Source organism: Nycticebus coucang, chromosome 5, assembly GCF_027406575.1.
Source record: "Nycticebus coucang isolate mNycCou1 chromosome 5, mNycCou1.pri, whole genome shotgun sequence".
NCBI classification, from domain to species: Eukaryota; Metazoa; Chordata; class Mammalia; order Primates; family Lorisidae; genus Nycticebus; species Nycticebus coucang.
In genome coordinates this window covers 132,415,166-132,440,435 of record NC_069784.1, presented here as the reverse complement: position 1 = coordinate 132,440,435, position 25,270 = coordinate 132,415,166, and the positions used below count along the sequence as shown (strand labels likewise).

At 44.1% G+C, this 25,270-nt stretch overlaps 1 protein-coding gene across 2 annotated transcripts in view; it reads right to left on the bottom strand.

Annotated features, from left to right (window-relative positions):
• Positions 1–18,430, bottom strand: part of ZDHHC14 (zinc finger DHHC-type palmitoyltransferase 14) — a 262,390-nt gene extending 243,960 nt beyond the window's left edge. For both annotated transcript variants that reach the window (XM_053591335.1, XM_053591336.1), the window contains exon 1: positions 18,010–18,430. In XM_053591335.1, the coding sequence (XP_053447310.1) occupies positions 18,010–18,254 (245 nt within the window). In that variant the 5' untranslated portion in view covers positions 18,255–18,430. The remainder of the gene's footprint in view (positions 1–18,009) is intronic.
• Between the last annotated feature and the right edge of the window lie 6,840 nt (positions 18,431–25,270).

Here is a 25,270-nt window from a genome sequence, read left to right as displayed (position 1 = left end):
AGAATTTTGCAGCTGGAAAAAGTTAAAAATTTTGTTTTATGGTTTATTTTATAGAAATTTCATGTGGTAATGGAGAAGGGGGTTGGCTACATAAACTTGGTGTTTATGGCTTTAAAAGGACTTTAATTTGAGCTTAATGGTGACAACACAGACAGTTCTGAGGAGAACCCTCCTTGCCCCAAAATGTCATCATCCCGGTCCCCTTTTAAAGTAATCTGCCCAGTCCCCAAAAGCTGTGATAAGTGTGGAGACCCACTGCTCAGGTGAGCCCCAGCCTGATGGGGAGCCCCTTACCCAAGAGGAGAGACCCTGGTTCTAGATCTTTCTTCTTCATGAACCCCTTAGTCTTCTGGGGGTTCTGTTCTCTGCCCGGAAGTGACAATAACAACAACTGCTTTTGTGTCTTTGAAACCAGAATCTTCTGAATGCAAAGGCGCAAGTTATGAGAAGAGATCTGTCTGGAGAAGGAGCATTTGTACAGTATCAGATGAGGCAGATGCTTTCAGTTCTTATTTATGGCGTGGTGCTTAGTCAAACATTCAGAAAATACCAACATTAGCGCTGGCAACAGTCAGCAGCACTCGGCATGCAATCAGACTCGGTAAACATTTCTTGACTCAGAGACCAAGAAAGAAGAGTGAAAACTTTATGAAGAGAAATACAGGGGGAAAATGCTGGAAAAAAAAATAGGTAGCCCGAAAGGAATGGCAATAGGACACTTGTTGAGAAGGGATGAATTTATCTATTAGTCTAAGTGCTGTTCATCAGGAAAGCAAGGCCTGGTCTACCCAGTCTGGAAAACACAGCCATCTAGGTCTCCTCTAGACAAAGGCAGAGGTTCATAAATGTCTTCTCTATTTTGATCAGCGGGTTAGACCAGACACTTACCCTAACTGACCGTGGATATAGAGGAAATGAGCTGCTACGTGCCAACTCCCCACTTAACGTTTACTGTGCAGACACATAGCGAGAGCTTTTGCTCTCCTGTTGTACTGGTCAGTGCAGATGCAAGGAGCAACCTTGTTTACAGAGGAATCATTGGAACTACAGAATTTCTTTCTCAAGGAATCTTAACTACAGAATTCCTTTATTATAGGCAAAAAATGGAAAGCAAGTAAGACTGGTAATATTTATTCTAAGATTCAGAAGAAACATTTTAATTCGATACGATCTGCTGTGTTCTTATAAATCATCCTCACAGGCTTCCTGGCTCAGAGGAAAGATTACTTCAAGCTTTTGCTAAAGCATCAGTAATTACTCCCATTATTCTGTCTTAGGTCGGGGCAGGCGGTCAATGAAATATTTAAAGATCTTCTTTGGGGGAGGCAGTTCTGTCACACAGTGAGGGGACACTGGGTTGTATGTCAGACTCAGCCTGGCTTCCAGCCTCTGCTTCCCTCTTCTCAGCTCAAGGCTGGCTCAGCAGGCCCCCACTTTAGACCCAGTGGGGACCAGGCAGAGATAGCCTGTTCCTTGCCACCAGGCTGCTGCTCCATGTGACAACATTATGCCCAGTGCTAGCAGCCGCATCCCAGCATGACTTTGTCCTGCTCCCTGAGCCTGCAGCCCTGCTCTGCAGCCCTCCAGAACTGCAGCCTGGCCTGGCACCCAGGCCCACCTATCCCCCACCACAGGCTCCTTGCTGTACTTCAGTTTGGGGCCTGGGACTCTGCTCCCTACTGACATGCTTCCCTGCTTCCAAACTTAACCAACTCCAGTCACCCTTCACTCACTTCTATCCGGGACCACCCTAATCCCACCTGCTGCCTGCCAGGCTGGACTCTGTCGCCTCAAAGCCCGTCCCATCCCATGGGGCAGGTGACCTGCCAGCAACAGGCACATGTCATTAACTGCAGTGGACGCGGTGGTCAGCCAGACAGACAATCCCCTCCCACAGCTGTTTTTCTGGACTGAAGCATTCATTCTCCCCCCACCCAAAGTATCCACATCCTAATCCCCAGAGCCTGTGAATATATTACTCACACTGCCAAAGGGACTCTGCAGGCCTGTCACAGTAAGGACCTGGAGACAGTTATCCTGGGTCATAGAGCCCTTCTTGGCCATAGGCAGAGGGAGACATGACTATAGAAAAAGACAGAGAGAGGTGGCACATGGCTGGCTTTGAGGAGTGTGGGTGTGTGGGTGGGGGGGGGGCGCCTAGACAGCTCTAGAAAATACAAAGACAAGGACACAGAATTCCCCACCCCCCGGTTGCCAGAAAGAACACAGCCCTGCACACACTGTGGTCTTTGCCCAGGGAGACCTCACGCAGCCTCCTGGCCTGCAGACTGAGCTAAATCTGTGTCCTTTCGAGCCACTACATTGTGGTCATTTGTTGTGGCAACGAAAAAAAAACTAATTCTGGAAGAAGAGAAAATGGGGATGGAGGACAACTCTTCACTTCTTCCCACACTTTACTTCTGCCCCTTTTATGCTTTACGGGGCTGCCGGTTGGGAAATCTAGACAATTGTCTGGTCTGTGCCATCTAGAGCCACCTCCGGGTGATGCAAACAAGCTCACAAAACTCTCTACATAAGAGTAAAGAAGACTCTGAATCTCCTGCTGAAGGAGGCGAGGTTGTCCTGATAGATCTACCTTGTTTCATTACCACCTTCTGAAGCCAGCCAACGGGCAGAAGAGCTCAGCTACCAATGAATGGGGCTCCCTGTCACCTCTGCAACTCCTAAACAAAAAAATAGAAGGTTATTTTCCTAGCTCAAGAGAGACAGCTTAAAAAATAATATGGCCCACCATAATTTGTTAAATTTTGAGCCTAAGGAGAGAGTTTCTATATAAAACAATGTTAATCCTAACTAAATAATTTTAGGATGGGAAGAGTAGGCTTTTCTACATTCAGTATTTACCTTTTTAAAGACAAGGGTGTACCTTCTGAACTATCTGTGCAAAATATGCTTATAGCTCATGGAATAAGAATAAGAAAACTCAGCGTGTTTCCTAAACACAGTAGTCACCGCCCTGTGAATGTGTGTGCTGGGACCATTCTGAAATCTAATTTGCATGGGCTGCAAACTTAAAGAAGAGGAGGAAAATTTATATCAAGTTTGTGAGTGTGAGATAATCTGAGTAAGGAATTCTTCTCCCTGCTGAAAAAGACAAATACACCATATATAGTTGCAGAATTTAACTCGACTTTGGCATACATGTTCAAAAATGCCCTTATCTGCCATCAAGAATGTGTGTATGGGAAACTCACGGCATTAAAAGACCCCAAAATAGGAGCATTCAAGATAATAAATTGCTTTGATTATATAAATCTGAGGCCCATTGGAAAAATCAGCTTACTGGCCATTAGTTGCCTGGTTGTCCACTCAAAGGACAGAGTGGACATCCTGGTACACAACAGTGTCAAAGAGGAGTCCCCTATACGCTGAGATCTAGGGAACACTGACTCTCATCCGGCACACTTAATAAACTGGGAAAAAAAACAGAAAGGCCCTGGGTTTTAACGGTTTGGCATAGATTGACTTTCCTACGCAACCGGCCTCTGAGTCTATCACTATACACACAACAAACAGAGTAGGGCAGGGAATGAGGACTGTCACAGCGATGGCGAGACACCACAGAGATGGAGAGTGAGAGGGAGCTGCAGTGCCATCCAGGTGTGGGGTGGTCAGGGCCCAGGCCGCAGGTACCGAAGCTACCTCCCTACCAGCACACATGTGAGGAAGGACAACTTCTCCCAAGGGAGAACCGGGATCAGGCACAATTACAGGGGCCTGAACCAGCTGCGACTCCGTTCTCTCCTTCCAGGGAAGCTCACTGGAATGGAAGTGAGAGGCAATGACTCTCAATCTATTGCAATTCCTAAAACACTTCTCCAACTTCAGCACTGTAACTTCAGCCATGCTGGTCACAAACAAATTGCTGCACACCCCAAACCAGTCCCTGCACTTGATGTGAGAACGCCGGGCAGTCAAATTCTCTAGCTACTATGGTTGGGTAACAACCCCCTCCTCCCAGAACACTGTAGCTTAAACAACAGCCATGTTATTTTGTTCATCAGTCTGCAATCCAGGCAGAGCTTGGCAGGACTTGCTTATACCTGCTCCCCTTGGCTTCCTTGGGATCTCGCGTGAGGTGGCCTGGGCGAGGGAGCTGGAGTTGCACGAAGGCTCACTCACTCAGCTGCGGCTTCCACAGTCACCTCTGTCCCTCTACACAGTCTCTGCGCTCTGGGGCAGCCCAGGTAACTAGATTTTTAAATGGCGGCTCAGGGCTCCCAGGGTGCATGTCCCAAGGGAGAGAGGAAAGCAGGTGGGCGCTTTACCACACTTTCCAACCCAGCCCCCGAAGACACACAGCGACACTTCTGCGGCATTCTAGTCTTCATGTGTGGGCAGGCATGAGAGGAGGAATTAGACTCTACCTTTTGGGGGGAAAGTGTCAAAGAATTTATAAAAATGTTTGAAAACCAGCGCTTGAGTGGGAACAGAGAGGAAGAACGCAGCCTAAGAGACATTAAAGAAAAGGACTAGTGGCATGTGATGACTAATGGAACACGAGAAAGGGTGACAGGAGAGCATCTCGAGGCTGCAGTTCCGAGCTCAGGGAAGTCTCTATTGAGAGTTGTGAAGCCCTGAGGGATGTCTATTCAGGGGAAAAGGCAAGGCCTTCAGTCCCAGTGACATGCTTCCTGGGAGTCCCAGGACACCTGTGCAGAGACCTCTGTGGGCAAAAAGAAATGCAAGCCCAGTGAGCGGGTGCTCCCAACAGGGCACAGGGCACATCTGAAAAAGCCAGAGCCACGACTGTGACCAGACGACCATGACTGTGACCAGGCAAACATGCCTGCGAAAGTAAGTAAAGAGGAAGAGGGAGGAACAAAGTTAATGAAGGGCAAGAAGGAAAGAAGAGATGTAACCAAGAGAAAAAGAAATAATTAAAAGCAAAGTGAAGATGAGCATCCCAGAAGCTAAAGGCAGAAAAAGTTTCAAAAAAGAGAAAGTTGGCACAATATCTTATATCACAGATTTATACCAAGGGAAAAATGAAAACTGATAAAAAAGGAGACTAGATTTTGTCAAATAGTAGCCAGGACCACACTTTTTAGGGACCTGTTTTACTTCTATGATCCGCACACGGAGAGGCAGCTATTTCTCGGCAGGTGGAACTACAACTCAGACAGACGCTGGTATTTTGTGTTAAAATAAGTTGTTGCCCTGTATTCATGAGAAATGCCTACAAACCACCAAAAGACACCGTACTGAGGAGCTTCGATTCCTTCCCAAGGGAGTTAGATGGCTGTTCCTCCACTGATAAGACTTTCTCAGGGCAAATCACAGCCAGCCTCAGAGAGGTATCAGCCACCCTGCTGGGCCCTGTCACATTCTCATGGCTCTCCACAGCCCTGTCACACTCCGATGGCTCTCCACAGCAACGCCAGTGCCCAAGGAGCTGGAGTGAGCAGTTTTGAAAATCTAGTTGGAAGATGACAGAAATTATTAAATTCTTCTTTCCAAATGGGGTGCTATGTGCTGGACTAAAATTTTTTTAAAGTTCCATAACAGTTGAAAGCCAAGTCTACCTTGAAAATTTCTGTAAGAGGACAAGGAAGACTATTGCAATGGCATGTTAGCTCCCAGCTGTGAGAGGCCAAGCAGGAAGAGGCAAAAATAGACCTAAATTAAAGATATTCCAGCTCTACAGATTGAAGGAATGGAGCTAAGGGAAAGGGAAACACACACACAGACACAGACAGAGCTGTCATCTTTCTCTTTATTCTGCGTCCAGTTGTGGAAGAGGAAGCAATTTTCTCTCTCGTGTGGAGCACCAGAAACTGGAGAGTTTACAAGAGCTGGGGGCTGACGGAGTCAATCAGAAACCCCTCCTACCAAGGCATCCAGCTAAGGCCAGCTACGTAGAAGACCCCTCTACATGAGGGACTACGTGTGTGAGGCATGAGATCAGAGAAGAACTACAAAATGCTAAGTATTAGCAGTGACGGAGAAAAAAATTTAATCTCTCTTTCAAAATCAAAGACAAACTAGCATTAAATTAAACCAGCAGACGAAGATTTGTGATAAAATACCTCACTCATCATAAGGACGTGTATTTCTGTAAACCATACTCTTATTTGTATATAACATCAATGATCAGTTGACGGTTAGGATTTACCGCTTTGATAAATATTTTAACGTCACATAAAAGCCACTGAATCCCATGCTAAGCTCTTTCTCATTTATCTAGACCTCAGCACTCAGGTCTGAATGTCATAGTCATTTCCAGGACATATTTAAAAAGATAAAAATCTGTGCAGTGGAAGTCTTGCATATTCTATACTATAAAATGACAGCTAACACCAAGCATCAGTAAGGAGCCAAAAAAAGAAAGATTAAAACACATACAAGGAATAAACTGAACATATTTAAACAATCAACTGTTATTAGTAAAAACAAATTATATATATATAAATACCACATAAACGAATCTGAGAAATACAATATTAAAATTAAAAATAAAACTTCAAGTGAAAGTTTTAAGAGCAATCACTCCAACTCCAACAATGAGAATAAGCCAGATTAGCTTTGAAACCATAGTTTCTAAAACCTGTCAGAGAGCTGAGACTGCAAAGAAGCCTAAATTTGTTGAGCCCTCGCCAAGAGAAAAAAAGGTCAATAGCTGTTTCTTTCTCTACAAAAACAATGGCAAGAATAGGAATCCAAAATAGACAAGAGTAAGGAGAAACCAGCTAACATTTTAAACAACATCAACAGCCACATATGAACAGCCATATGGATTAGAACTCCGAGGAGCCTCAGCCACAGAGCAAGTCTGTACCACCAGCCAACTCTTTCCCACTGACCTTCACCAAACACACGGACTGTACCAAACGTTGGTGGTAGAGCAGAAGAGTTGAGAGACATCTGCCCTAAGGCTTATGGAACCTACCCCAGGGGTACAGCATGAAAGAGTCAGAGGAAAAAACTGACAAAGTCACTCTGAGGAACTCCAGGCTTTCACCCAGGCCACGGCAGTAGCACTGAAAAAGCTGAAGGACAGCAGCTGAGCAGAGGAGATGTCCTGAGGTATAAAAAGCTGGAACAAGAATGAACACCAAGATAACTCCCCAGTGACCCAGAAAGCCAGCAGTCAGGCTGAAGCACAGAGAAATCTTCCTCAGTTTGGTAAGCTGGTGATGGGCTGCAAAGCATAAGTAAATCGTCAAGAGTTTTGTCAGGATCCTTGTGAAAAGGAAAGTCTTAATTCTGCCCTTGAAACATGTGAAGTCAGTGATGAAATGAACCTAATTAAAACTTCCCTAAAGCCCACACCTATTTCAATCACAAGTTAGACTGACTTAGCACACACATTAGTAGTCTGAAAAAAATGTTTAAATTATTTTTAAATTATTTTAAATTATTTATAATTTAATATATGATTAAATTATGTTATAATAATAGTGAATGTTATAATTTAATTATATAAAATTTATATAACTTTATAATTATAAAATTGTAATATATATTTTATAATTCTTCATAATTCTTCTGCATACAATGTCTAGCTGCAATCAATAATTAAAAAGCATGCAAACAAGAAAAAAATACTACCCATAGTCAAGAGAAGCAGTCAAATGAGCATATTCAGAGATGATATAGATATTGAAGTTATTAGACAAGAGCTTTAAAATAACTACAAAAAAGCATGTTAAAGGATTTAGTGGAAAATATGAACATGAACAAATAAAGAATTTCAGCAGAAGAACGGAAACTAGAAAGAAACCTATTTTAGAAAAGTGTAGAAATGCTAAAAAAAAAAATGGCTTAACATGAAAGGAATCAGTAAACTTAAGGACATACCAAACTAAAACAAAAAGAGAAAAAAATAGAAAAATTAAATAAAGCGTCTATGATGTATGGGACTATATAAAATGGTATCACACATAAATAATTAGAATTCCAGGAAAGGAAAGAGGACATAAGAAATATCTGAAGAAATAGTAGGTGAAACGTTTCCAAAACTGATGCAAGACATCAATCCCACAGATCCACGAAACTCAGCACATTCCAAATAGGATAAATACAGCAAAAAAAACATGTAGACATGTCATACATCAACTACTGATGATAAAAGATAAAGAGAAAATAAGCTGGAGAAATATCACCCATTACAAATGGGGAGAAAATGCTAAAAAAAAAAAAAAAAAAAAACAGCTAATTTCTCATCAGAAATAAAAGAGGCTAAAAGATAATGGGCCCCAAATCATCAAAGGTATGACAGGAAAAAAAAAAAAACTTGTCAACTTAGAATTCTATATATAGTGAAAACAGTCTTTAAAAAAGAAGGTAAAATACAGGTGGCGCCTGTGGCTCAGTGAGTAGGGCGCCAGCCCCATATACCGAGGGTGGCAGGTTCAAACCCAGCCCTGGCTGAACTGCAGCCAAAAAATAGCCGGGCGTTGTGGCGGGCGCCTGTAGTCCCAGCTGCTCGGGAGGCTGAGGCAGGAGAATCGCTTAAGCCCAAGAGCTAGAGGTTGCTGTGAGTCCTGTGACATCATGGCACCGAAGGCAGAAAAGTGAGACTCTGTCTCTACAAAAAATAAATAAATAAATAAAAAATAAAAAAGGCAAAATAACCTTTTCAGAAAAAGCAGAAACTAAGAGAATTTATCACCAGCGGACCTGCTACAAAAAATATTAAAAGGAAAACTTTAAGCCAAAGGGAAATGATACAGATAGAAGAAATGAAGAATACCAGAAATGGTAAATACTTGTGGAGAAATACAAAAGTCTATTTAAAATTATCTCTATTTTATGTATATACATATGTTTATATTTTTTAAATTTTACATATGTATATAGGAAGTCACTGGGTTACAAGTAACCCAACTATAACCCAACTTACAGCGTTCCATTCTTACAAACTGGCTCTCAAGGCTCCTCATAAGGACAATTTATAATTCAATAATTAAATTAATAATTTGGGAATGAGTTTCTTCTGCATATGTAAATAAACAAGCGTGGTGTGAGCAGTTCATTGCTGCAGCATCTTTATGTGAGCAGCCAGTCTCATAGATAGAGAAGCAGTTAACAGAAGCACAAGAACACGAAGATCGGAAGATCCAGAGCTAAGAAAGTTTACAACAAAAGAATCAGCTGAAGCCTTTCATCTCACTGTAGCAGGATTCGCTAAGCTTGAGGAGCAAGATCCTAACACGGAGAGGTTTCCCAGGCAGTGAGGGAGAACACCAGCTGCTACAGGGCAATTTATGGTGACAAAAAAGAAAGGTTGTGCAAACAACCGTAGATACCTTTTTCAAGAAACCTATTTCAGTGCTAAGGTCCTGTCCTCCAGCAACAGAACCAAATCCTGCTTCTCCAGCATCATCTCTATCATCATCTTCTGCTTTGTTTTTTTTTTTTTTTTGAGACAGAGTCTCACTCTGTCACCCTTGGTAGAGTGCTGTGGTGTTACAGCTCACAGTAAACTCAAACTCTTGGGCTTAAGTGATTCTCTTGCCTCAGCCTCCCAAGTAGCTGGGACTACAGGCACCCTCCACAATGCCTGGCTATTTTTTGTTGTAGTTGTCATTTTTGTTCAGCTGGCCCAGGCTGGGTTCGAACAAACCAGCCTGGGGGTATGTGGCTGGTACCATAACCACTGTGCTACAGCTGCCAAGCCATCATCTTCTAAACGGCCCTTCCATTAAGCAAGACAGTGATGCAACATTAGGCAAGTGTTTAATATTTTTCTTTGAAACTTCTCCTATTTTCTAACTTTTTCTATGAGTTTATTTTATATTTCATTTGTTTGAATTAAAAAAAAAGAGCTCATGGGCGGCGCCGGTGGCTCAAGGAGTAGGGCGCCGGTCCCACATGCCAGAGGTGGTGGGTTCAAACCCAGCCCCGGCCAAAAAAAAAAGAGCTCAATGGTTTCTATGACTGATCATCACAGTACAGTCAATGGTTTCTATGACTGATATCACAGTACAGTCAATGGTTTCTATGACTGATCATCACAGTACAGTCAATGGTTTCTATGACTGATCATCACAGTACAGTCAATGGTTTCTATGACTGATCATCACAGTACAGTCAATGGTTTCTATGACTGATTATGACAGTACAGTCAATGGTTTCTATGACTGATCATCACAGTACAGTCAATGGTTTCTATGACTGATTATGACAGTAAAGTCAATGGTTTCTATGACTGATCATCACAGTACAGTCAATGGTTTCTATGACTGATTATGACAGTACAGTCAATGGTTTCTATGACTGATTATTACAGTACAGGGATATTGTTATTACTATGGCAACACATGAGCCATTATACTATTGTTGGTATTATTATTGCCATATATATATGTGCTGTTCATCCGGGATCCAAGCTAGATACAAATCTGACCTAAAATCTATATCCAGGAAACTGCCTGTATATTTTTTAAATTTCAAATTAATATGAGGGTACATACCATTAGGTGACATTGTTTGCATTTGTACTGCAAAGTCCAAGTTGCAGCTGGGTCCTTCGCCCAAGTAGTGTGCCACATACCCCTTACATTGTACCCATTAGGTGCAAACTTACCAAACCTCTTCCCCCCACCCTCGCCTGTATATGTTTTATTTTAAGATATCTTTATTTTATATATTATGTATATTTCTTTATGTCTCTTTTAGGGAGTACGGGCTGTTTAAAAATAATAACATCAGCTGGGCGTGGTGGCTCGCGCCTGTAATCCCAGCACAAGGATTACACAAGGAGGCAGAAGTGGGTGGATCACCTGAGCTCATGAGTTCAAGACCAGCCTGAGCTACAGCAAGACCCTGTCTCTAAAAAAAAAAAAAGAAAAAAGCCAAGCGTTGTGGTGGGCACCTGTAGTCCTAGCTACTCAAGAGGCTGAGGCAAGAGAATCGCTTGAGCCCAGGAGTTAGAGGTTGCTGTGAGCTATGATGCCGGGGCACTCTACCAGGGGCAACAAAGTGAGACTCTGTCTCAAAAAATAATAATAATAGTAACATTACTCTGTTTTTATCACACATGGATATAAAATAAATGACAATAGTACAAAAGTGGGAGGAGTAAGTGGGATTATACTATTTTAGGGTTCATGCATTATTTGTGAAATACGATACTTTTATTTGGAAGTAGACCGTTTTTATAGGTTAAAGATGCATAGCGTAATCTCTTAGGCAACTACTAAAAATATCACCTGAGAACAGCCTAAATGGTTTTTGAAAAAAGATAAAATAGAATACTATAAACATGCAATTGATCTAAAAGAAGGCAGAAGGTGGAGAAGATGAATAAAATACATTTTAGACAAATGGAAAACAAATGCCAAGACGATGAACTTAAATCTAACAATATTGGGATAAATGGCACAACTTGAACACAGACTGCTGTATCCATGTTGAGTTTCTTAAAATTGATACTATTCGCTCCGCTGTATCAGAGAACACTTTTTCTTATGAGTTACATGTAGAAGTATTGGGATGTAAAGGGACATGATATCTGCAACTTCTTCAAAGGTTCAGGGGAAAAAATGTAACAGAGCAAAACTGAGAGACTGGAAAAAGACATCAACAATTATGTGAATAATTGATGGCTAGCCATATCTTAGGGTTAACAATTGATGAATGTGTATAAAGAGTGTACAGAGTTCTTTAAATTATTCTTGGCTCTCTTCTGTAAGTTTGAAATCATTCAAAAATAAATTTTTGATGTCTTTAGAATGAAATGTGTTCATGAACAGACTGTCTTAAATATGATGTTGTGATGCTGTCTTATGTTAAATACCTATTAAGTCAATGTTAATCATTTTTCTTAAAAAAAAGAATACATAAGGCAGGATACTATATTTATAAAGAAAAAGTAATAAGCCAAACTAAACAAGCTACTGTTTGGGAATGCACACATTTAAAATGCTTGCAGGAGGGTTGGGGTGAAAGTAAGGTGCTGACAATGACCAACCTCAGGTTGTGATGGCCTCAGGAAGGGCAGGGAGAGGGGACCAGGCCACAGCAGAAGATAGGAACATATTCCAAAGCACTGGCATGGATGTGGTTCTTGGATTGGGTAGTAGTTTTACAGATGCTCATTACAGTATTTTACTTCAAATATTGCACGTTACATATAATCTTCTGTATGAATCTAATGTTACATTTTTAAAAGGTAGAAATTAAGGAGGTCATCCTTAATGGAAGGATGATCTGCCAGTTTTTAAAAGTAAGTTTGAACTGGGACCAACATTTATATTTAGTGAAGAACTCAACATAATCATTAAGTTGATCCAGCTGACATTTTATTCGATCTAAACTCCTAGATACAACTAAGTCTAAGTATCTATTGATCACCAGTGTTTTCGCTTTCCTAACAACCTCAGCTACAAAAGAACAAATACACTTCCTTGCAATGTTTAATTTAAATTCCCTTGCTAAGTCATAACTCTGCCATGAATAAATTATGTGTAACACTGTACTGCAAAAGAAAAAAATCTCCAGGATATGCAGATATGGCCCATTAAATAATGAACTGTCACCATCCTATTATAGAATACTACTCTTAGTAGTAAGAGTCCTTTCTGCATTAATTTGGTATCACTTCCCACTAGCTGAGCGAAAACACAATAAAACAAGTAGTCAATAGTATCCTTAAGAGCTTTACTAGATAAATTTAAGTGTTCAAAGTGAAGAACCCATAAAATGGGAAATTATTCTAGGTGCTGGTGGTTGTTAGGTAATGTTCGTATATATCAGGGTGCTTTATTTGCTTGAAGCATTTAATCAAAATTTTAAAAAATACTAGAAAGAAGTCTTGGTTAGCCAAGAGAACATCCCAATTCTATCACTCATTTTCTAAGTGACCAAAAAAATGTTTTTCCTCTGTTTCAACTTAACATATTTGAAAAGAGATAGTACTTGATTCTAAATTCAGAAGAATTACATCAAATAATCAAAATTTCCAAGGCAAATGTGTTCTATAAGATATTATTAATTATAAATTGTGTTGATGCATACAGATTTACAAAATGCAAACACTAAAGCCCAAGGAAGTTATTTTTCCAAAGTGTCCCAATATTACCATTAATTAAACAGCAAACACTGTGGACCAGGTACTATTCTAAGTACTGGCATACAGCAGGGAACAAAGCCAACGAACCCTACCCGCTTGGAACTGACATGTGTTGATCACATACACAAATGAATGGCCTAGTGCTTTCATGCTCAGTCGTTAATAAGTTTTGAAGTCACCTAAAATTCTTGTGGAACCACAGGGAGTTATAAACATCCTTGGTTCCATCTATGAAGTTAACAAGGAGCATTCAGTGGTCAGGTCCTGATGGTCATCTCTCCTTATCCACATCAGCCCCGTGGTATTCCATGACGCATAACAAGCACAGCATAGGAACAAAACCAGACGGACCATTAGCAGGTGTTTTCTGAGATGGTGGAGACCGCAATACAGTTCTGCATAGGAGGACTGAGGAAAGATGGGGGTCCTTGCATGCTATGCGGGTATCACCTTGTACCAGAAAATAAAAGTTATCTCATCTGTGACAGAGACATTATTACTGAAAATAAATTTTTTTTTTTTTACAGGAGCCAGCTCCAAGTTCCATCTTTAAAGCAAAGACGATCTCAGTCCTATTAACTCCCAGTTATTTGTCATTTATCTCAGAGAGGATTAGCTTAATAAAAAAGAAGAAAGGAAGGAAGGGAAGGAGGGAAGAAAGAAGGAGAAAGGGAGAAAAAGAAAGAAGAAAACATACAGCTTTTGAGAAAAAAAAATCATCAGTGGACTTCCAGTGATGAGAAATTTGACCATGTTCCCACATTCTCAAGAAACACCCCCAAGCTTGTCTGTGGTGACAGCACAGAACTAACCGGGAGACAGAGTCAAGGCCCAGACCTGTGCAGACCTCCCCTCACCTCAACAATGCTCCTGAAAACACGAGCCTCATCCTACCTCCCAGTTTATTTCCTTCTTTCTGCTCCTGTGATCAAGAGACTAAAATTTTAATAATTCAGGACTAAAGACATTTTTAAATTTTTCAAAATTTCAACTATAAACAAAAGCAGGCTCTGTGTGTGTGTGTCAGAGAGAAACAGAGAAGGAAATTGCTACTGTTCACTGATCTTTTGAAATTCCACTTCTGGGGACGCAGAATGGCGACAGTCTTTGATGAGACTCTTAATAGCTGTGAGGAGCAGCGAGACGTCGCCACAGTACAGCAATCAGCTCTGCTCCCTTCTCTGTAAGCACAGCTATGAAATGCTGTCACTTTTCATCAGTGCTGCACAAGATGCCAAGGGATAAGCAATCCCTCCCTACTTGGAAAGGAGGACAATGTTGTATATGGCTGCGTCTAACAGCTTTCTTTACTGTCTTCACCATTCTGGGAGGGTAGCTCCACAAATGGAAATAAAATCCCCAGCCTGGAGAAGGATGGGTTCCAAGACATCCCTGTAGGACCCCATTCTGAAGGAGCAAGAGCAAGGCGCAGCCTCAGTCGGGCGCCTCGGACTCACAGAGGTCTGTATTTTAATGGCAGAATGCACAGTTATGTGTTTTTTCGGCTCCGATATGTTCTCCCCGTCACACTTGCTTTTAACCTACGTATTGTCTTTCTCAGAAAGTGACCAGAGTCCTCAGGGGACTACTAAGGTTTGCTCTAACATGTGCCATTTTGTGAGTACTTGCTGTGTATAGGACATTGTACTTAAGTATACTTTTTCCAGTTAATCTTCACACTTTTTAAAGGTAGATATTATAATATTAACTTCAATTTACAGCTTGGGAAACTGAGGCTTAAAAAAGACAAATCATTTGCCCAATGTCATATTGCTAGTAAGAACCTTGGGGTCTGTCCCACAAAAATCCATGCCTTTAACCAGTATTCTAAACCTGGAAGAGGGGCAGTATGATTCGTCAGAAGGAGCCCCGGCTTTGCAGTCAGAGCCTTCCCATTATTTAATTGTGTTGACCTTCAGTGGCCGCTTAATCTCACCAAGGCTCTGTCACTCGTCTTCGGTAGGGAATCACACTGTCTACGCTGCTTTTCTCCAGAGGTTGAAGACAGTATTGACACCTGTTGCTGAGTTACAATTAAGTTCATTTCTAGCGGACAAACTTCCTTGTCCTTGTTCGAGATTGGGAATGGGGAAGCACGGGGGGAGGGGCAGTGCTGAGGGAATTGTTGCAGACAAAGTGGGGCTAAAGCTAAATTTAGAAGATATATGGTTTTCTTTTCATATTTTTATTTGCTCTTGTGCAACTCTCTGGGGAAACATGTTTTCTAATGTTTGACAATGAATCCTACCGACATTAAAAGCTCTCTAGACATGAACTTAAACAATCCGAGCAGGGAACCATGTAGTACGCACTCAATAAATAACGAAAGGAAGGCCAGAAGAAAGGCAGGCGGAGAGCGGACAATACCGGCATTCCCTCTGGATATCACTTAGTAATTAGCCTATAGGTATTTCATTTCCTATGCATGGGGCTAATTGGTTCTTTGAGGCTTTTAGCAAATTAATGTGGTCAATTATTTAATTTCATTCTGTCAGCAATGAATAAAGAACTTAGCACCAATGCAGTAACACTCTTAGTCAAACCATAATATTCCATAGGTTGGACAGCTTTCTGATTTTTCTCACCTGAGGCTTTATGCTAAGATGGGCCTCTTATTTTCTTGAAATTTCAAATTGCCTAGTTGATGCAACACCCATGGAAACCAAACACACAAGTATACACACACATTCCTGCAGAGCTGATATAAAAATGATGCTTCAAATAGCAGCTAATAAAACCCCAGTGCACACATTTCTTCCTACCGACATCCATTAACACTGCACTGATGCAGAGAAAGATCCCTAACAACCTGCTAGTGAGCACTTTAGGGAACTCTTGGAAAAGACGCACACAGAGATCAAGAAATGAAAATGAATTTACGATGGTTTGGTTAAACACTATGTTTGAGTGAAGAAAATAAGTAATAACTGGGGATCCCTAACCATACATTGGGGATTTGGGTGTATACAGAAAATGAAATATTCATCATCCTACATGAAACACACTTGGGGCTGAAGTTCCGCAACAGAACCATAAAATTAACCAATTTTCTCCACTCTTAAAATTACTAAAAAGCCAAAATGCCAAGATAAATCTGCTCCAAACTTTTTTATTTTAACGTTCAAAATATAGTTAATACTCTCCAACTAGATCACTTGTAACTAAAGCCACCATTACAGAGATGGCATTTCTGTTAAACCATATGGCATCATCCTCACTCCATTGTCAGTGTTTATGTTGACTTAGAATGCAAATGCATCTTGAACCTCTGTGCCCCTCCTCCAGTTTCCACAGGTCTATAGGACAAGAGCCTGGCTATAGATGGGAACACACAGGAGAAACAGCAGCCTGACAGAGCATGCTGACAGAGCATGCCTCTTTGCCATTCTGAACACCTGTTCACACTCTTCCTCTCCTGTCCACAGGTTGCCAACACACTCCACCAACAAGTGTCAAACACACACAAAGGCTTAACTTCTAGAAGACACCAGAGAAATTCACACACAGTCTGAATGAGGCAGGGGAATTGTGTGTGGGAAAGAGTGAAGGGATTAGCTTCAATCTGAGCTCTCTCCCCTAGCCCTTCTAGCTCAATCCTACTACAATTGTGCATTTTCGCACAGTGCTCAGACACAAAACATTTCCCTTCCAAGAGTCAGAGAGCTTTTAGTTAAAAGTATGACATTGTCAAGAGATCATTCATTCCCAATTGAGACAGCATTTCAAAGAGCAAACGCCAGGCACAAAATCAGAGCCTATTAATACTAACCAGAAACATTTACATTTGTTATCAGAAACAAAAGTAAACAAACACAAAAGGTTTTAATTAAACCCAAGAGAAGCAGGTGGAGACTGAAGGAATATCATGCCCCATAATAACTGGGATATAGGAAGCTCAAAGAACTCCCTAAAAATACACTGCTTTCTTCTAATTCGGGGGCAGGGTGGGGAAGACGTAACTACAGTTTTCATTGAGCATGGGATACTGGGAATTACTTAAGAAGTTGCATTCCAAATGTTGGACCCAATAAGAGCAATTGAAACTGATTTGGAATGTGGTTAAACAGTTTTATCTGATGACCATTAATAAATAAGACCTTTCATTAGTTGGCAGAGGATAATTGCTACTGGCCAGTTTGATTTTCCTAAAACCTGAAGACTCGCATGCATTTTTTTTCTAGATATAATCCCTAAAGTCCAAAAGTATTGTTTCTGGAATCAAAAGTTGCCATGGAGCATCATCCTTTTCTTTAGTGGGCCTAAGGTCTCCTTTCAAATGTTCCCAAATTGTTTGTTTTGGACATTTTTATTTTCAACTGAAACCCTGTTGAGAATGAAGAGTTTAGAAACTTCGTGGTAAATCACAAGTTGTTAATTAAGAAAGAACAAGTAAGGTAACTGGAAAATGAAATTATCCATCCAGGGCATATTGGGTAGCTGACACTTTATACCTAAAGTAATCAAGATTCCTCAGCATTACACGAAACTGTACAGAATATTTAGTCAAGTGAGCTTAAAAAGATGCCTTAAATCTTGTCAGAAAAAAAAATCAAGTCAATTTCATCTATCCCAGACTTAGATAGAAATCTACTCCACCCCATCCCTTCCTACAATAGGCAACATGCTGTCTGATTTGCTGGTTCCCCAAACTCTGCAGAGAGCACGCCCAGAGCAGTCACCGACGGCACCACCTGCGAGGTCGCACCCAACGCTCGCTCGGGAGCAGCAAGGCCGGGCACACCTTCCAAGCGTCCCCACTTTCTTCTCTACTCTCAGGAGCCCAGCCCAGATCGGCGTTATCTCTGGGGACTGAAAAGCAAACAGACCTTCAAAAGAAAAAGAGGGAGAGCAGGCTGGGATTATATAACAGTGTACAGTACCGTAGGCTTCTAGAAAATGAAAGTAGCCAGAGTACGGGGCGGGGGAGGCCAGGGGAGCACCGCGTCCGGGGAGCCGTCGCGGCCACTTACTCGAAGGCGAAGAAGAGTCCACTAGTGACCAGGATGAGGATGAGAGTCAGGTAGAAGACGCCCGTCTGCCGGGCCATCATGATCCTCCCGTTGCAGAAGAACTTGTTTCGTCCCGGGAACACCTCCCATTTCCTCCGGGCCGCGATTTTCTTCTTCTTGCGGGGCGACTCCATGGGGGAGGAGCTGTGGGTGCTGATCTGACTGTACTCGCAGTCTTTCATGGGCCCGCCGCCGCCGGGAGGCATCCACGAGGGCAGCCGGCTGGGGGCGCACACCCCCAGGAGCCCCCCGGCCGCGCGGGCCCCGCCGAGCCACGACCGTCGCCGGCCGCCCGGCCGCCCCCCGAGCCGCGACGCCGCGGCCCCTAAACGGGCTCCCGGCTCGGCGACAACTTTGCCGATGACACCCAGGTTAACCCTTTGGGGAGACCAACTGTCATAGCAGAAGCCGCTTTCGAGAGGGACAGTGCTCGCCCGCAGCCCGCGGCAGCGGTCCTCCGTCGCTTCCAGCCCGCGTCCCGGGGCGCCGGGGTCAGCCCAAGCGGCCCCCGGGTCGCCGTGCGCCCGCCCCCTCGCACGGCCGCCGGCTCGGCCCCGCCGGCCCCGGCCCGCCGATCCCCGAGCGCGGCGCCCAGAGGGGACACGAGGCGGCGGCCCCGGCGCTGGCTTCCTCAGGAGCCACTTCTGCGCCCCGGCCAGGTTTATTCTACTCCTTCCTCCCGGTGGCGGATCCTCCCAGGAGAGAGAGAGCGCTGGAAACTGGGCGGCAGCTCGCGGCCCCGGCAACCCCTCCCAGGGGTGGGGACAACCACGCACGTTATTCTGTCAGGAGCGGATCTGCGAGAACCCGGCGCTGTTCGCTCCACGACCCCGCGTCGGCGCGCCTGGCAGCCGAGCCGAGTTCGCGGCCCCCGCGCAGGGCTGCCGGGGCGCCCGGGCCCAGGGTGGTGGTGGCGGCGGCTCGCGAGCTGCGCGGCGAGGGTCTCTCGCTTCCTCCTGCCCGGAGGATCCAGCCCTGGCGCGTGGAGGGCCGCGGGGACACCGCCACAGACACTTGTTTGCAAGGCTCAGCGCCCGCGCGCGCGCCGCGCTCCGAGCGAGTCCGCCTCCTCCCCGCCGGGTGGGCGGTGGCGCCCGCGCCTCGACAGCTGGGCTCCTCCTCTCTCTCCTCCTCCTCGCCGCTAGACCCCAGCACCCGCTCCGCGAGGTACCAGCTCCAGTCCCCCCCGGGAGGTGCCCTGAGTCGGGGCCCGGGCGGGCCTGGCGAGGCCCCGGAGAGGGCGACAGGGCTCCCTCCCGGTGGCATCGCCCGAGGAAGGGGTCGCGTCGGGCGGCCCCGGCGCGCAGTGCGCTCTAGGCAGACTGGGTCCTCCCGACTTCTCCACCCGGTTTATTCAAGGCAGCAGCTACCGCCTCGAGACACGCACATTCACCTGGCAACCGGCAAACCCATTTCTGAGACTGCCCCACACCTGAGAGCCTCGGCGCGGAGAGGTGGCCCTCTCTGGCCTGCCCCGGGCTCTTTTCTTCCACTCTAGAGGGGCGGTTGGTAGTCGCCAGGGGACTCTACCGACACTCGGGGAATGGGGCGGGGGGTGCTGGGTGACAAGATGGGGAAGGACGGCCCAAGGCAGGCCTGACTCCGGAATCTGGCTGCGGGAGAGGGTCCCCGTGCCCAGCTCGACCGGCTTCCATGCCAGGAGAGAAGGGGGGAGCGGAGCGGTCAGGGTCCCCTTCCTCCCGGCCTCCCTCCCCTTGGTGGCCAGGCTGTTTGGGTTGCTGCCTCCCCATTCCTTTCGTTTCCCACTTCTCACTGACGCTCACAATCAGCTGGTTTTATTTCTCCCTCCTTTGCTCTGCAGAGCCCCCTTGGCGGCAGAGGGACCATGCGCTTCTCTGCTCCCGCCCGCACATCCCTCCTTCCAGTCCTGACAGCCCCTGCGGATGCGCGGGCGCAGCCCTCGGGCACGCGAGCCGGAGGCACCTGCACGCTCACGCCCACCCAGGCTTGCCGAGGGGTCTGTGCCCTGGCAAGGGTGGACACAGCTAGTAGGTCGCGCAAAGCCAGGGCAGCGGGGCGGGGACGTTGGGTTTTCTGAGCCCCGCTTTCCTTTCACGGCCCACTGGGACGTGTAGTTCTTTCTCTCGCCATCTGCTCCGAGAGGAAACACGACTTTGGGACCGAAAAACTACAAGTCCCTATATGCCCTGCGACGAAGACGAGAGAGGCGCGGTGCTGGGCGTTCTGGGGCTGGTTGGTTCGAGGTGGAAACCGACAAAGGGGGTGTTGTCAGTGCTGGGCACTTTGTACATTACACACGTTCTTTGTCCCATCTTCACAATGCTGCCGGGCACTCTTACAGCCAGGAAACTTGACTACAGGCCAGATACCCCGCAGCTCCCCAGTGGTAGAGACGGCACTGAACCCAAAGCCTGAGTATGTTTCTCACAAAGCAAGCCCTGGTGAGGATTGTCAAAGGGAGATGAGATCCGCTCATCCGAGAGGGCCCGTGAAGAAGAGCTTCTTTAGTAAGGGAAAAGTGGTAGGAATGGCGATTAGAATGTGACACGAAATGACGAGGAGTTATGAATAAAAACGGAATTTACCGGGGTCCATTCAAAAGCAGGTTAATGTCTTGGGAGAATGGATCTTAAACGCAAGATCAGAATGGGTTTGAATCATTTTAGGTATTGTTTGAGAGACAAGCTTATTACAGGGACAATTAAGTACTTTGTGGAGGAACTATTTTTAACAATCTAACTGGCAAGCCTCAGACATTTCAAGAGAAAGCTCTCATATGCTTTTCTGTGCTTTAGCTAATAGGATCATGGCATGTTATTCTTTTTCTATGTATTCCATGCACTTTTTCTGTGGGTGTCCAATTAATACCTTGATCCATTGACTTGTTGGCTGTAAAAAAGACTCCCACTCTTGTTCTCAGTTAAGACCAAATTTTTTCTGGCATTATGATTATGCTTTTTAAAAGTCTTTATTTGCTAAGGTATCTGCAAATAAAATGATATAAAGAAATGTACTTTAAAACACTCCAGCCCATCCATCTTTAACCCCCCCCCCCAAAGACATGGAGATATAGATGAAACAATTTTGGAAACCGTTGAAAATTGTTGATGTTGGGTCATGTATCTGTATTTAATTATCTATTGTTGCAAATTACCACAAACTTAGTGGCTTTAAAACCACAAAGCATTTTCTCATAGGTTCTATGGGTCAAGTGTCCAGGCACATTGTGTCCACCTGCTCTCCCCTGGTGCTGTCCACGCTGCATTCTCAACCAGAGAAGACCTCGCTTCCACTCTCATGCTTGTTACTAGCAGAATTCATTTCCTTGCAGTCATGAGACTGGAGGCCCTGCCTTCTTGTTGGCCATCAACTGGAACTTGTCCTCAGGGACACTTAGATGGTACCCGCAGTTCCTAGAGGTCACCTGGACTTCATTGTCACCTGGGCTTTCCCAGCATGGCCACTTACTTCATCAACCCAGTAAGGAGAATCCCCAGAGTGAGTCTGCTAGCAAAACAGAACCTTATATAATATAAAGTGATCACACAGGGATAACATCAAAAGCACACACTCTGTTGGCCAGAAAACAAGTGACAGGTTGCACACATTCATGGGCAGGAATTGTGCAAGGATGTGAACACTGAATTCTAAGGTGAGGGGCCACCCTGCAATCTGTCCCCCCACAGTGTACAAGAGGGCCCAATATGCTGTGCTTCTCTAACACATCAACTTAGGTTTATGTTGGAAAATTTCCATAATAAAAGGAAGTGAATTATTTATTTTTTAATTTAGTCTGAATTTTCCACAACCAATAAGATATGCTGATCTGATTTCTCCGTAAGCTGGTATGATTGTTTATAGCTGTCTCCCCGGTTTGTTCTCACTCTGTAGGTACTAAGACCTCTGACGATCGGTTCACTTAGACTGCAGCTCACACCTAAGGGGGTTCAAAGAAACCTGGCGCAACAGCCATGGATTTAGCTCACCAACTACAGTTAACCCTTGCGCAACACAGGTTTTAACTGTGTGGGTCCATTTATACAGGGAATTTTTCAACCAAAGACAGACCAAAAATAGAGTATTTACCCAGATAGTGAGGGCCATGGTGACTTTTCACATCCAGGTTCCATGGGGCCCATTGAGGGACTTGAGTATGTGCAGATTTATGTATAGGGGCGTCCTGAGGGACGACTATAAAGCCTAGTGTAGAGGGTAGGGTAGATTCATTCATTCATCCATGTCACATTTATTTCGTTGGGGGCCTCGGTTGTACTAAGTACTGTTTTAGCAGAAGGGATAGGAAAGGCCCCAAGATAGAAGTTTACATTTGGGGTCTGGGAGAGAGATGGAGGGAACAAACAATGAACAAACAGATGACCAAGTAATGAGGCTGATTTCAGACAGTGATTATAAGAATGAAAAAACAAGGCAGGGTCATGGGCTGGGGGTGGCGGTGGGGTGAGGGAGCTCCATGGAAGAGACTTTGGGTGGAGAAACAGGATGTGAAACAGCAAGTGCACAGGAGGAAAAGCCTAGAACATCTTAGAAGCATAAAGATAACAATAGCGTGGCTGGAGTGGAGTGAGAGCCAGTGGGAGAGGTGGGAGGTAAGGCTGAGCGGGGACAGGACCAGGATGCACCTGGCATTGATTCTGCATGCACCGATGTCACTTGTGCTGCAGCCACCACTGGTCCAAGTGTTACGAGTCCAAAAGGAGAGCAGCGCACCAGCCTTGCCCTCTGGAGCATCTGTAGTGCTGGAAGGACCTCAGTGCATCTAGAATTATGCACCAACATTTATTTTGCATATGAGGACACTGAAAGCCAGAGAAGTCAAGTAACCTGCTGGAAATACCTTGAGAATACCTCACAGATAACAGAGAATTCAAAAATGAATCTCAGACTGAGACAGTGCGTGATCTGATTCGAAGTTGTAGGAAACTGAGAACCAGTAACTTTTTAGTACTTCTCATGCGCTAGGCAATGTGATAAAGAAGGTAAATAACGGCAGAGAAACTCTAACCCAGTTTGGAAAACAAGATGGAGATACATAAAAATTAAATAAAAGACAATAATAAAAATAACTATCTTTACTCAAATATCTTTTTGTATTAGGCAATGCCCTGGCTTATTATACATTTGGCACATTAAATCCAGAGGATAAAGCAAGGATTATTAACATCCACAGACGAGGAAGCAGAAGATGAGAGAAGCTGGGTGACTTGCCCCAGGTCTCATGGTAAGTAGTGGGGTCAGGTTCTAGACAAGGTCTGTGTGTCTGATTCTAGCTCTTCTATACCACACAAATGGAAAGAGGACACTGTGTCTGATTAACTGCCAGCTGAGTAGAATAAAGAAAAATGTCCTGATTTCAGAGGGAAGAGAAATCTCAGGCCCAGACTACAGCAATGTACAACCCTGGCTGTGACCATTTGGACAGCCAGAACAAGAAGGGTTAGTTTTTCAGAGAAATGGGAATGAGTATACCAAAGTAAATTGATGGGAAAATACATGTTTCCAGTAGAATCCACGAAGATCCAAGGGCATGTCATTTATTTGCATGATAGTGAGGGAAAAGAAAGCAATAAAGTGTGCTTTATCAAGCAAGCTACCACTGTGGGCAACTAAATCTCCACACGGTGGGGGGGGGGGCCCTCTGGGAGGTCTGAGTTATCCCCACCAGAAGGTGAGGAAGCTGAAGCTTATCCACCAACTCCTCACCCATTATTAGTCAAGATCTCCTTTAGGGAGCATTAACTCTTTACCTTCTTTACATTTTTACCACTCTCCTAAAGCTGTCATAGTTGTCACTGCCATTAGCACTTAGAGCAACAAACTGGCCCTCCCTTCCCTTTTGCTGGTAGCTTTGATTCCAGTGGGTTTTTCCCTAGCTCATTTGACTCAGTGGGTTCACTGACAAGAGGGGTTATGTTATTAACAAAATTAGAGGTTTGTGTCTTTCATCTGAGCAGCTCAAAGCATTCCACAAACCCATCTCATTAGTTCTTAGAACACCTTCAGCAGCCAAGAGGAAGGAAATAGGGTCTTATTCACCACGAAAGGGGAAGACATTCAGCTCTCAGGATACTGTGTCATTTATAAATACCATTCATGGCCATGATGAGTGTGTATCCTGTGTGGTTAAGGTACATACAGTTCTAAGGGACACAGTCCTAGAACTCTGAAATTGCTAGAAGGGATTTCATGTGAGAGTTCTAGGATAGCGAGAAGTGATTGCTGATGCTCCCATACCAACCAGACACCTTAATTCCTTCTAATCCAGAGAGTTCACTTAAATTTTTAAGTGTGCCAAGCACATTTGAGAATGTCTTGTGTCAAAACATGTAAGATGCTTAAGTAATAAACTCAGCACTACAAGAAAAAAGTAGTTTAAAGCAGAAAAACTTTAATCTAAAACTTTTTTATAATTTCCCCCCAAGTGACCTTTTCTTGCCTTTTTAAACAAAAATATTATTTTTTAGTGTGTTCATGAAAATAATATCTGTAGGCTGTGCGTGGTGGCTCATGCCCATAAGCACTCTGGGAGGCCAAGGTGGAGGAACTGCTCAAGGCCAGGAGTTCACCACCAGCCTGAGCAACATAGTGAGACCCCAATCTCTACCAAAAAATAGAGAACTTAGCTGGGTATAGTGGGATTGTAGTCCTAGTTACTCAGCAGACTGAGGCAGGAGGATCACTTGAACCCAGGAGTTTGAGGTTGCTGTGAACTGTGATGACACCACTGCAACAGACTGTGCACACAGCATTTGGCTTATCAGAGCTTTTAAAAACAAAAACAAAAAAAACTGTGCATAAAAAGATAATATTACACACAAATATGAAGAAAGGAAAGTTGCTCAAATTCTCATCACCTTGGAATAACAATCATTAATATAACAATCATTAATATTTTGCAAATCATCTTTATATAACTCATTTGACACATACATAATAATACATACACATATATTCATATCATTTAACAAAAACACAATCATGCTATTTTCCATCCTGTGTCCTTTTTTTAAATTGTAATATTTTCCCCCTAAGTCTTACCTTCATTCTTCCCTAAGTAACCAAGGTTAACAACTTGATATATATCTTTCTCCAGGTCCGTATAATTATGGGCAAACATATACACACACATACGTAACATACGTGACCCACATTAAACATTTGTCACTTGTTCTGGGCAGCGCCTGTGGCTCAGTAGGTAGGGTGCCGGCCCCATATACCAAGG